The sequence below is a fragment of the Citrus clementina genome, unplaced genomic scaffold (genome assembly GCF_000493195.1).
Source record: "Citrus clementina cultivar Clemenules unplaced genomic scaffold, Citrus_clementina_v1.0 scaffold_5, whole genome shotgun sequence".
Taxonomy (NCBI): Eukaryota; Viridiplantae; Streptophyta; class Magnoliopsida; order Sapindales; family Rutaceae; genus Citrus; species Citrus x clementina.
Window position 1 is genome coordinate 34,034,344 of NW_006262201.1, and position 12,209 is coordinate 34,046,552.

Here is a 12,209-nt window from a genome sequence, read left to right on the forward strand (position 1 = left end):
AAAATAATAATAGGAGTTGAAATAGCATTCTCAATACTACAAGACTTGAACATCTTGATAAGTGTAATCAATAATATCTTATTGTCTTTAAAATAACACATAATGTTAATTTTAAGTTAATCGAAGAGTCAATATGTGAACATAAATTACTTATAAAGTCATTATTAACGGAGCTGTCTGATGAGCTATAAAATAAGAAACTTATGTAAAATCTAATTTTGAGAACATTAAAAATAATATTTATCATTTATTTACCACATTGTCAATTGTATTATAGTAAAACATAGAAAATAAATAAATAAAATGGTCATGGGATTTGTTGTTGATACAATTTTTTTAGTCTTTTGACTGAAAAACATCTGCTTCCCACAAAAGACATGGTGAAGTTTATACCCAAATGAAACTTGGAAGCAATTAGGCTTATCAGTTGGATAGCAAAACAAAATGACCCCATAAAAAAACCACACACAACACTCTAGGGTAACTTCTAAAGCCAACTGTTTTAGCCCCAACTGCTTTGTGCCATTTTCTTGTATTACGATCACTTATTCTTATTACAACTCCTTTTTTTTTTTTTTTAGAATGAAGAATTAGAATACGAAATGAAAATGATTGATGATATTTATTTATTAAAATAAAAGGGTAATGAGAATAATGTACGTGGAGTTTACATATTTTTAAAATTAAAGAATAAAAATTTGATTTTCATGGGTGGTTGGAAATCATGATCTCATTTATTCCCCTTAAATTTCACAATTTCACTCCCATCATCAATTAAAGTATTATTATATTATTGTTATTGTTATTATTCTTATTCTTGCCATTGTTGTTGTTATTAATAAAATAATAATAGTAATTTAAATTATCCTTTTCAATTTTTATACAAGGTAAATACGTCAATGGAAATACAGCTTATTCAGATTTCAATTCTTATAGCTTAGGTAAACAACTTATTATAATTCTCATTCTTCATTTCTATTTCAACTCATTCCAATTCCTACCTATTTTGATGTGAATCCATTCCAATTAACAATTGATAAATGCACCATCAAATTCTATCTGAACTGTTATCAAGAAGTCCACCATGACAAAAAAAAATTTTTGGTAGACTGATAAAATTTTATTGTAATATCAATAAATTTATAATATGATATGGCGTAATGTCATCATAGACTCTCCTAAATGTTTGAACTTTGAATGCTGCACATAGCACAAGCCCGACGCCCACGAAACAAAATTGCATGTCTACAAAACTTGACGCCCAAGTGATAAAAAAATATGTGGCCGCTTTACTGGTTCACACAAATAGGTAAACAAGAAGAGTCATGCTATTTGCACCGCTCAAGAACTCTGATCAAACCCATTTTCTACTTTAATTACAAAAATATTCCTGCATATCTATTTAAAGAAAGAAAGAAAAAAAATTGGATTCCTGAGCCATTCATTTTGCCCTCTGATTAGGCGTTATAATACATTTGAGGTATTTTATAATTTCTCCAGCTCTAGAGTGCACTAAATCTTAATTTTCTCTCTCCAAATAATAATAATAACTTTCTCTATATATATATATATTGTATAAACGTTATAAAGTAATTTTCTTTTATGTCCTATAATATTTTTATTTTAGTTTCAATTTCCTCTCATAAATATAACAATGATGAACACTTTTCATATTACTAATAATCTTAATTCAAATCTTATTCCTATTTCTCAACAAAACCCCTTAGGATCTGGACTTTCTCTCTCTGAAAAGAATTTAATATTCACTCTTCAAAGGAAAACTTTTTTTTTTTTTAAATTCAATACATTTCCTTATGTTAACTGTAATGGCTTATTTTTCATATGATTTAAAATTATTTAAGCACTTTTTTCTACAGTTAATTAAAACATAAAATGAATTTCCTGTATTTTTATGATGTTGAGGAATGGCATTCATAAACAAAATCTGTATTTCTACAGCGTTTAAGAATGAAGCGGGTGCATGGGATGGTACCCCCAATTTTTGGTAAATTACTTTGCGGTCCCCCTTATTTGCTGAAAAGTGAAAAAATTAGAAACTTTAAAATTTTACGGATAAGTCTAATATATTTCTATTATTTACACTTAGAGTATATTCTTATTATTTATATTTAAATACTAAACCATAGTTGATTATTATGAAATTTTTTACATTGTTATTGGTCATATTATTATTAATAAATTAATTTTTATTATATATTTAAATTATTTATAATTGATTAAATATATTTTATGTTGTTTCCAAAATATAGATTAATATTATTGATAAATTAATATACTTTTATTATATATTTAAATTATTTATTATAGATTAAATCGATACTACGTTGTTTTATAAAAAAATGTTTTATGGATAAACTTAGAAAAATATATCAATGTCATTGAAGTAAATTCTTGTTTGATCTAATAGACAACTCATATATGGATAAAATAGGGGTACCATGTCTTAAGTGCACGGTGGCTGGACCCTTAAAAAGATAGCTTCTTGTTTTATATAAAATAATTTATAATGTCAAAATCGTAAAAAGTAGAAACAAAGGGTTTTATTTTTATAAGATGCGTAAAGGGTGTTAGAAGCTCAACTCAAACAAGAAATCATTTCTTTTAAAGGACATACACGACTCGTCGTCGCCGAGAGGTGAACAGAAACGAATTGTCGTCTATTTTCAAAATTGAAAATGTTCTATCTTGACCTACCGATTTAAAAGCTGTATTGTGAGGGTGAAAAAAACAGTAGCGCCAAATTGGACCACAGGGAAAAAGTTTCTTAAAAGCATATTTGAGCTCGTGGAATCTATAAATATTCCTTTATAAGAAAAGACTCAAATTCAAAGCAAAAGCTGCTCCTCCTCTATAATTCAACATTAATGATGAAAAAACCCCTATAGGCATGTTATGTACATACAGGTAAAGTATGCACGCGGGAGTTGAACAGACACATGAATCTACGATATAAACAAAGTAGTTTAAAAAGTCAATTCTGATATTAATTTGATCTAGTTAAAATCTGAAGTATTTAAGAACATGGGTCCCCGATCATTACTGCTGTAATTGCCGCCGAGTGTTGCTCCCTCCAAGAGGGCAAACCTCATATCTTCGGATGGCTTCCAGTGCCTCTTCCTCTGATTGATAAACCAGTTGCTGATTTGCTTTTGGTCCAGTCCTGTCTCCTTTGAGAGTTTCAATTTGTCATCTTCCTGTACAATCATATCAATCATTCATTAAATACATAATCTCCATCTACTTACTCAAGTCAATTTTCTGAATACGGACGTCTGTATTTTATAAGATGCAAACTTGTGTGAAATGATAGTTAAATTACTAGCTTCGATCATAAACTGAAGTCATATAAAAGCTATTAAATGTCGTTCACTAAATATATATTAAATTTGCTGTAATATTGACTTCCCCGTTTTTCAAAATGCAGACTTACATATATGACCATTAGTAATTTGGCACTAAGCTCCTATAATTTGACATTAAATTTGCTAGAAATAAGCAATGTATAAATCTGCATACAAACATAAAGACAATTGACTATATATTCCTTCAACTTTGGACAACAATATTATGCACAAATGCTAACATATGCCAAAATGGGTTACCTTAAAAAAAAAAAATTGAGCAAAATGGAAGTATATATATAGCCAGCAATTAATTACCGTGGGATATGGCCATCGATAATGCTCGTTCCACCAATCCATTAGTGTTGTTTTCGCATCTTTTGGTAGCTTACCCTTCTTTTTTTTCTTCAAGAATTCTTTCTTCAAATTGCTAAGATAGCCACTATACTTGCGCATAAGCATTCCTTTAATATCTTGATCATCAGCTGGACCGCTGCTGGCATTTAAAAAATCCTGACAGTCCAGTGGTTCAGCTTCCTCGTAGCTTAATTCTTCCTCTGAGGTCCCAGCTGCTTCATCTACAAAGACATTGAATCACAGATTGGTTTAATTGCAGGGAGATTTCCTAATATTACACCAATTGGATTTTGAAATAAAAACATAGGAGTTAATAAAAAACAAAAATAATAGACATTAAGTTAAACCACTTAACTCTTGACCCAAAAGTTTAACTGAAAAGTTAAGATATTTATATTCAGGAAGAGACAAACAGACCAAGAAATGATCGTAATACAAATATTTGAGATCAACAGAGTTAATTTGCACATGCTGCTAGCACAACGACTTGAATCTGATACTATGTTAGTTAAATTATTTCACCCAAGAACTTAATCTAATAAGCAATGATCAGTGTCGACAATTAACATCTCATTATGACCTTATGTGCCTAGCCAGAAATTTCATGTTTTTTAGTAAGGAGTTCAGGCTTACTAAAATTGTAAAGTTTTATAAATGCTTTCCACTGGCTTTGAAGCATGCAACCTAATTGAAAATATTCAACTGAGTTCTTGATAACCAATCACCATATTTTTTTTCTTAGAAAATGATAGTGAAAATATAAGATAGTCTAAAAATCCAATTCTTTTCTTAGGATTAACAGTTACAGTAAAGTGAGCATTTAAGTTAAAAAATATAATAGAAGAAATATATCAGAGTTAATACAAAATTCTAGTTAAAAAATCTTAGCAAATTTCATATTGTACCGTATATAGAGAATTGTAACCAGATAAAAAATAAAAAATAAAAAATAAAATAAAAAACCAAATCACAGGACTTGAAGGAACAAGCTCATTAATAGTCACAAGCCTTCAATAAATAAATAACATTGCCCGTGAGCTTTCACAGCTTTCACCCACATATAAAGAAATTATCAACTACAATGTTGAATAGCATTATTCTGCAATTATTCACCCAGTGCATACAGGCATACAGCACATCAAAATAGATAATTTATTATAGACACAACCCGCAAATTCCTCATTGGTGCCATTTATAGAGTACATTTACCATGTTACTTCAATGTGATTGCAGAATGTCATTTTCACTAAACATGGTAAAAAATAATACTATAGATTTTGACACAAGAAAGCACTAATAAACCATTTATATGGTACATTATTAATAATTTAACGGCTTTGAAACATTAATTTCAACTAAATCGTAAAGAACTATTCTTTTAACATGCACAGTATAAAATAATAATGTAGAAAATGGTAAACTAAACAGTGAAAGTTTATTATTACCCGAGGGATAATCCAAGGTTCTTGTAAATTCTCCATTACAAAGATTACTCAGTTGTAATTCTATGTTGCTCAAGAAAGTAGTTGCTTCATCAAACGGCTTTGCCAGCTCTTCTTTGTATCTGCGCAGTACCTCACTGTATGATTCCTAGACAAAGAAAAAGAGAAACAAGAATCTTTTATGCACAGGATGTTGCAATCAAATCATAAAGAAGTTACTGTTTTCATGATGATTAAAACCAAGAAAACAAGGGAAAATAGATTAAATGCTTGGAACCTTATGCAAATTAATAGTTTGAGTAATAGTAAAAATATAAAGCATTTTTGGTTGAAATTAATGATGAATTTTAATTAAATAATTATTTTGATTCTTCTCGTACAGTACCATGAATTCATCAAGCTCCGGATCAGCTCCTATTTCACTACTGCATCTTGTTGTGTTATTTTCTCGACAAATTTCTTCAAGAAGAAATGCCACTTCGGAGGGGACTCCAATCTTTTGTACATAATTAAGCACAAAATAAGACAATCAAGGGGAAAATTTTGAAAAAAAAAAAACTTTAGAAAATTGTGCATTAGAAACCTGAAGAATCAGTCACCTTTTGGCAGTCAATGTAAGCAGATAGTAGATTTGGAAAACGAGGATGATTTGCGATCCGTGCCTTAATAAGATCATCAGAAATATTATCTGAACCAGCTGCCGCAGTGATTTCGCTATTGAATTGAAGCATGGAATCAACACATGGTGGGTTGTACAATTCACCGGCAGTAGTAGTATTAGCAGTGAAGTTCCCAAGAGAAAAATTTTCAACTCTCAAGAAATCATCTGATGAATATGAGACGGTAGCTGCTGCGGGATCATCAAGTCTGTTGTACAAATCTTCCATTATAAGCACCGTCCACTGTAATATAAAAAACGATACCTTTTATCTAGGATGATATGAACCAATATGACCGATCAAAAGCCAAAACTCTTCTGCAAGATAGGGTTTCTTCAACTGGCTTGATGATCAACAAAACCCTTCTTCGAAAAGATCTCAGTGACTCGTTTAGTGAGAAAAAAAATTCAGCAATATGTTTATACGTAGTTGAGGATCAAAGAATCTGGAGATGATGATGATCAGAAGCTGAAGGTGATATTAGAAACCCTAAGAGAGAGAGAGAGAGAGAGAGAGAGACCTGGAATAACAAGTTACAAGGTAGCTTGAGAAAAAGCAACTGAGGCTGGAAGTGATTTTAACAATATTAAACAGAAACAGTAGTTGAGTAAGTTTGATGAACTTGAATGAAAAGGGACTAGACCTCACAGTCTTTCTTTCTTTTCCAAGGCAATAAGAGACCTCCCGTGGCCTGTGCTATGCCATCAAGAAGAAAGAGAGAGAATATGAATTGCTTTTGCTTTGAAGGACTCAACACAACACAACGCAACCGCACGTTCTCGCACGCTCTGCAATAGTAGCAACCAGTAAAGTTTCATTCATTCATTCATTCATTCATTCTAGGCCTCTTCTCTTTAGCTCATTGATTCTATCATCACGTACAGTTTCTGAATTATTCATTTTTGGTTTTGCTTTTGTAGTTGCTTTTGGTTGTGTTTCTGTGGCTGCTTTTAGAAATAGCCCGTATTTATAGAGGTCTTAATTCTGTAACTATCAATCCTTCATCATCTGAAACCGAGAAAAAAAAGTAACACATGACAATATTCTAACACTTTTCGATGTGTGATTGGCCAATACACTGATCGTTGTGGGCCCCATGTCCACTATTTCACACTTTTTTGCAGTATATGTACACATCCTACCATTTTTTCTGTTCATATCCCACTTCCATCCCCAATGTGATAATTCAATTTCATTTTTATTTTTAATCTCTTTTATATATAGTTCTCTTCATTTTTTATTTTCTTTCCGCATATGCTACATGGATTTTAGGATTGTGAAATAAGAGATCTAGAGTTTTACCATCACAATTTCTTTTTTTTTTTTAAATAAAAAAGTAAACCTTTTATTAAGATAAATCATTAAACAAATACTAGAATTGAGTTGGCACACTGCCCAACTATATAATAGGTTCCACATTTTCTATAACTAGTCAATAATCACACTTACTTATTTGTTTAGGAGAGCTTTTCATTCTTGATTGAGTATAGAGTTGACCGGTGCTAGGTGGATACTTGAAAAAGATATTTCTATGTCGAAATAAATATGTAGTCTAAGATTTAAAGAAAATAGATTTCTTTTTTTAAGTGAGCAGTAATTTAAGAACATCCAAAGATCTTTCTTTTGATAAGGGACCTATATTTCTTGAAAATTAAGGTGACGTAAAATTAGGGTTTTATCTTAAATCCTAACTCTAAGGACATAAGACACAATTTCATATCAGCACACATATGTAGATTTATGTAGGGTTTATACATTCATTCTATACACGTCATTCTTCATCCTTTTCTTTGTGTTCCTAATCATGATTTTAATAGATGATAGATCCAAAATTATTTTGAACTTAATTTCACTTTATGTTCTCATTTCTCTTTATAATTTCCTTATGAGATCTATTTTGAATGTCATTTTTATCCCAAATGATCCCTCCTAAATTATTTGAGAGGGACAAGTGGCAATAACTGTTTATTCCTTGTACAAAGAATTAGGTACATACACGATTCAATTTTCTTTTTTAATATTCTAAAAAGAATATTATACCTCCATTCATTGATCATCTTAAAATTTCCCATATGTACCATATCATAGATAGCTTTTTCCTTTTTGTTTTTTTTTTGGGGGGGGGGGGAATTATAGATAGGTTTAATATTAAGTAATTATGTTGTGATCCAACCTTAAATAACATTATTATTATGGTGTTGTATGAATATCTGAAAGCAATGGTGAAGGGTTTTTAAATGAAAGCAAAAGAAAGGGGATCATTTAATTAAAAAGACTCAAAGAAAGAACTACATAAGATTGTTAGATAGTTTCAGTCGGATCATCCAATGAAATTTTATAAAGTATTGTAATTTTATTTTTCCTTTCTACCTGAAACATTTTTCATTAAATGGTTCTCCGGCATAAATATTAGTGAATTTCTTATAAAGCTAATGATTTTCAATATAAAAACTTTGATGAATTTCTTAAAAATGTTCAAAATTATGCTCTGGAAAATTGACCAATTCTAACAGAATAGAATTCCCAATAAGAAAACAAATCAAAAATTTTCATGAAAACAGTAATATCTGCTTAAAGAAAAGGGCGAAAAGGGCAAAAGAAAGCAATATGGGATGATGGATGTTTCAATAAGTAATGTAGATTACCACGACAGACGGGCAGGGAGAAAATATTATTAATGGTATCTGTAAAGTAAGAAATGTAATTAGGGCAAATCTTTGACTCGGACAACTGTCAAGTGGCTCTGTGTTGTATAACCAGGTGCCTTAGATTTTAATCGACATAATCTTAGCTTTTAATTATAATATTGTTGTTTTTGTTGAATAAAAACCAGCAAAAGGAATAATCCAATTATTGTTTAAGAGGAAATCGATTTTAAAATTAAATGATTTTGATTCAGATGGCCAAAAGCACCAGTAAAACACAAAAGAGAATCCCCATCTTTTGGGATGTAATTATGAGCCTTTCATGGAGAACATAATGAGAGAATTAAACAGAGGGGAAAAAAAATCTTCAGGGTTAAGATATATACCAATTCAAGATAAAAGTAATTTTGTGCTGCCTAGTGTTCAAAAGTGCTTTTGTGAATAACATAATTGTCAAATCCACATGGAGTTATTTTGCATATATTTGTCTTGATCATCCGATTATACTTAAAATTAATATGATTTGGTCTCTTTGCTGTTTCTTTTTGGTCTAGGTCTAAATGGCGACTACTGCCAAATTGAGAAAGTTCTCATGCCCACTTAATTTCTATTTCTATTATAATTTTTGTATATTTTTGTGCAACTGATTGGGAAAATCAGAAGTATCCACATTTTATATTTTATATGCATGCAAATAATATAAATGATATGAAACCAAAAAGAGTGATATGATACCAAGCAAGATAACGAAAGGATAATTATCGGAACTTCTTCACGTGCTTTTTATTTTATTTGTAAATCTCTCAATATTTTTTTATCACAAATAGCGATAGTTATTTATACCCAATGCTGAATATCAATTAGTCGTATAATTTATTTTCTTTTTGATAAAGAAAGTAAGCTTTTCATTACTTCACAACAGTGAAAATATTTGATTTTGTTGGAAGAGAGTCCAGCCATTCAACAAGACTATTGTGTTCTAAATCTAATTTAATTAAGGAGTGGTCATAAGCATTACATAATCTAAAGATGTACACATTTTACATGTTGAAAATCCTTGTTGTTACTTTGGATTTATGAAATTATCCACAAGATTTTTGATTTGCTATCCTGCTTGTTGTTTACTAAGCTTGCAACATTTTGGCAATACGTTTCTACGGCTTTAGATTGGAACTCTGTATTTCTAGTCGCCTGAAAACCCCATTTTACAGTTTCACTTGCTGCATAATTAACATCTTCACCAAATTGAGTTTGTTGAATTGTTGCAGCTATGATTTTGTTATCTGAGTCCCTAATTACAACTCCCAAGCATGCTATATTCTCGTCACATCTAATGACTGCATCTAAATGAACCTTGACAACATGAGCAGGGAGGGGACTCCACTTGTGATGCATTTTAGACAGCTTCTTTTCTGCAAAACTTTGTCCACATTTCTTAAGTCTCTTAAAGGCATCCATCACTAGTTTTGCTTTTGAAACACTTTCTACAGAGTAGAAACTTTTCTTATAAAAAATCCACATCATAAAACACAAAACCAAGCAAACTAAAATTAACAACCGTAAATTTGGATAGAGAAACAATAGCAAACAACCACAGATCTTTAGATCTGAGTGGAAGAACATACCACCACAAAATTGAAAATCTGAGTGGAATAACAAAACCACCACAAATCTGAGGATATGAGTGAAGAAAATAAGTAAAGAAAATAAAAGGAAATGAAAAAAAATAAGGTTTCGCAGGAAAACCAACTTATAGAGCTGATTTTCCAGCGAAAGAAGAGTTGAAATGCTTTTGGATGTTTAGTGGGAAGAAGAGAGAGAACCCTATCTATTTAAAAGAGAATTTTATGTTCATAATTGGTCGCATAATTAACAACACATTTTTTTTTAAGGTGTTGTGTGCTTTATATCATGTGAAAGTAATTAATATGATGCACAACTCACAATATTTCAAAGGAAATGATACACACATACATCACAAACAATATAACTACTTTTATAATGCTCTTTTTAAAATTATTAGTGTATGTCTGGCATGACTTATTTAGTGGCTATAAGTGCTTATTTAATCTCATAAGCTCTTATCATAATTTTTATTGTTGTTTGTTTGTTTTTTTTTTTAGTAGAGCTTTTAGAGTTTAAATAAGCTATTTTGCATCTACTAGTAAAAACTTAAATTTTGGGCTTTTGGGAATAGAGTTTGAATTTTTTTTTTAAATGTTAAAATATCTTCTACTTATTTGATAATTTTATTTTATTATTTTCATAACATAACTTAAAAAAAATTATCTATTAAAGTAATTTCATAGATTTTTAATAAAAGATTTTGTTGACAACCAAACAATTAAAATTTTTTAAGTAAAAGTACTACCATAAAAAATTTTACTTAAAAAACTATATTAAATGGAGCCTTAGTGTAAAATACACATTACTTTTGTTAAAAAATAAATAGACATATCTTATAACAAATATTTTAATTTACCATCAGGACCCCACCCGGCTTCCATATTTTTACACAAAGTTCACAAAAATCATATTCCAAATTGCATTTTGACCAGTTGGCAGCTTGAGCGCTATTATAGTTTTTCTTGGAAGTCGTAGCAATTAATATCCCATTATATTTATAGCAATATGATCAAGTTTTACCCAAGTGTATATTAAAAAAAAAAAATTTACCCAAGTGAAAAGCTTAAAAAGATATGTCCTAAAACAATCATATTATTAATAATAAATATTTTTAATAATATGACATTCATTCATTAGTTAATGAGATAATATAATTAATTTATTTAAATTTTATGAAAAATTATTAATTAGAATGACACATTATAAACGACATCATTTAAGATGAAATTTTAAAATATGTAGTATTATTATTCTATTAATTTCTATTTTGACACTCAGTGTTTAGCTAACCAAAATGTAAAATGCAAAAGTAGAAAGATTTTATGTATATCACAAAATTGAATGACAGATCTATATTTGCTCCCCTGAAATTTGAGATTCGAGCCTGAGTATCGTTTTCTTAAATTAAAATGTGTACAGTTATCTGAATTTTGCTATTATAGAAAATTCAGGTCTCGACCGATATATAGCCCCACCACAAGTTGAAAGGGGAATTTAATTAGCATGTGGCCGCAGCTCACATGGCACCATACCAAAAAGAGTAAAGACAATTAGAAGCAAGCTGGATTAGGCTTCGAGACAATTCATCATGTCTTGGAACAAATAAATTTAACGAACATACACAACTCGATGGGCTGATCAGACCATACGATGCGCCCAAATTATGTGGTTGTGGGGTTGCTTGGCTTTTGCATGCTTCGACTGCCCCACCATTAATGACTCCTTGTCACCAGAAACCTCCAATTAGTTTCAAATATGATGAGAAATATTATGCTTTCTGAAAGTTTTGATTGATATCACATGTACCCATGATTCACCTTTTATAGACATTTTCTATCGTTTGGTTTCTTTCATCAAGCTATTAACATAAAATTTGAAACATCTCAGACACAACTCAAAACTAATTAGAAATGTTTAACACAGTATAAAATCTGAATTAGCATTATAAAACTTGAAGAGCTTGATGTGTATTATTGAATCTCAAAAAGATTTGAGGCTATGTTTGGGATTTTGGTGCCGATGAGTGGCTCCAAATTCACACAGACTATCAAATAGAAGTTTTTGTGTTAGTGAAATTGAATGGTAACGATAATTATAATTTTTAAGGTGAAAGTTTAA

The 12,209-nt window shown here is 30.1% G+C and overlaps 1 protein-coding gene across 1 annotated transcript; it reads right to left on the reverse strand.

The window, feature by feature from the left end:
• Positions 1 to 2,817: 2,817 nt before the first annotated feature.
• Positions 2,818 to 6,551, reverse strand: LOC18041554 (homeobox protein knotted-1-like 1). The gene is made up of 5 exons (XM_006433472.2): positions 5,761 to 6,551; positions 5,547 to 5,657; positions 5,165 to 5,309; positions 3,681 to 3,940; positions 2,818 to 3,215 (listed from the first exon to the last, which is right to left on the reverse strand). Exons 1-5 carry the CDS (start codon positions 6,046 to 6,048, stop codon positions 3,015 to 3,017), a joined length of 1,005 nt encoding a protein of 334 aa, XP_006433535.1. The 5' UTR covers positions 6,049 to 6,551; the 3' UTR covers positions 2,818 to 3,014.
• Positions 6,552 to 12,209: the final 5,658 nt, after the last annotated feature.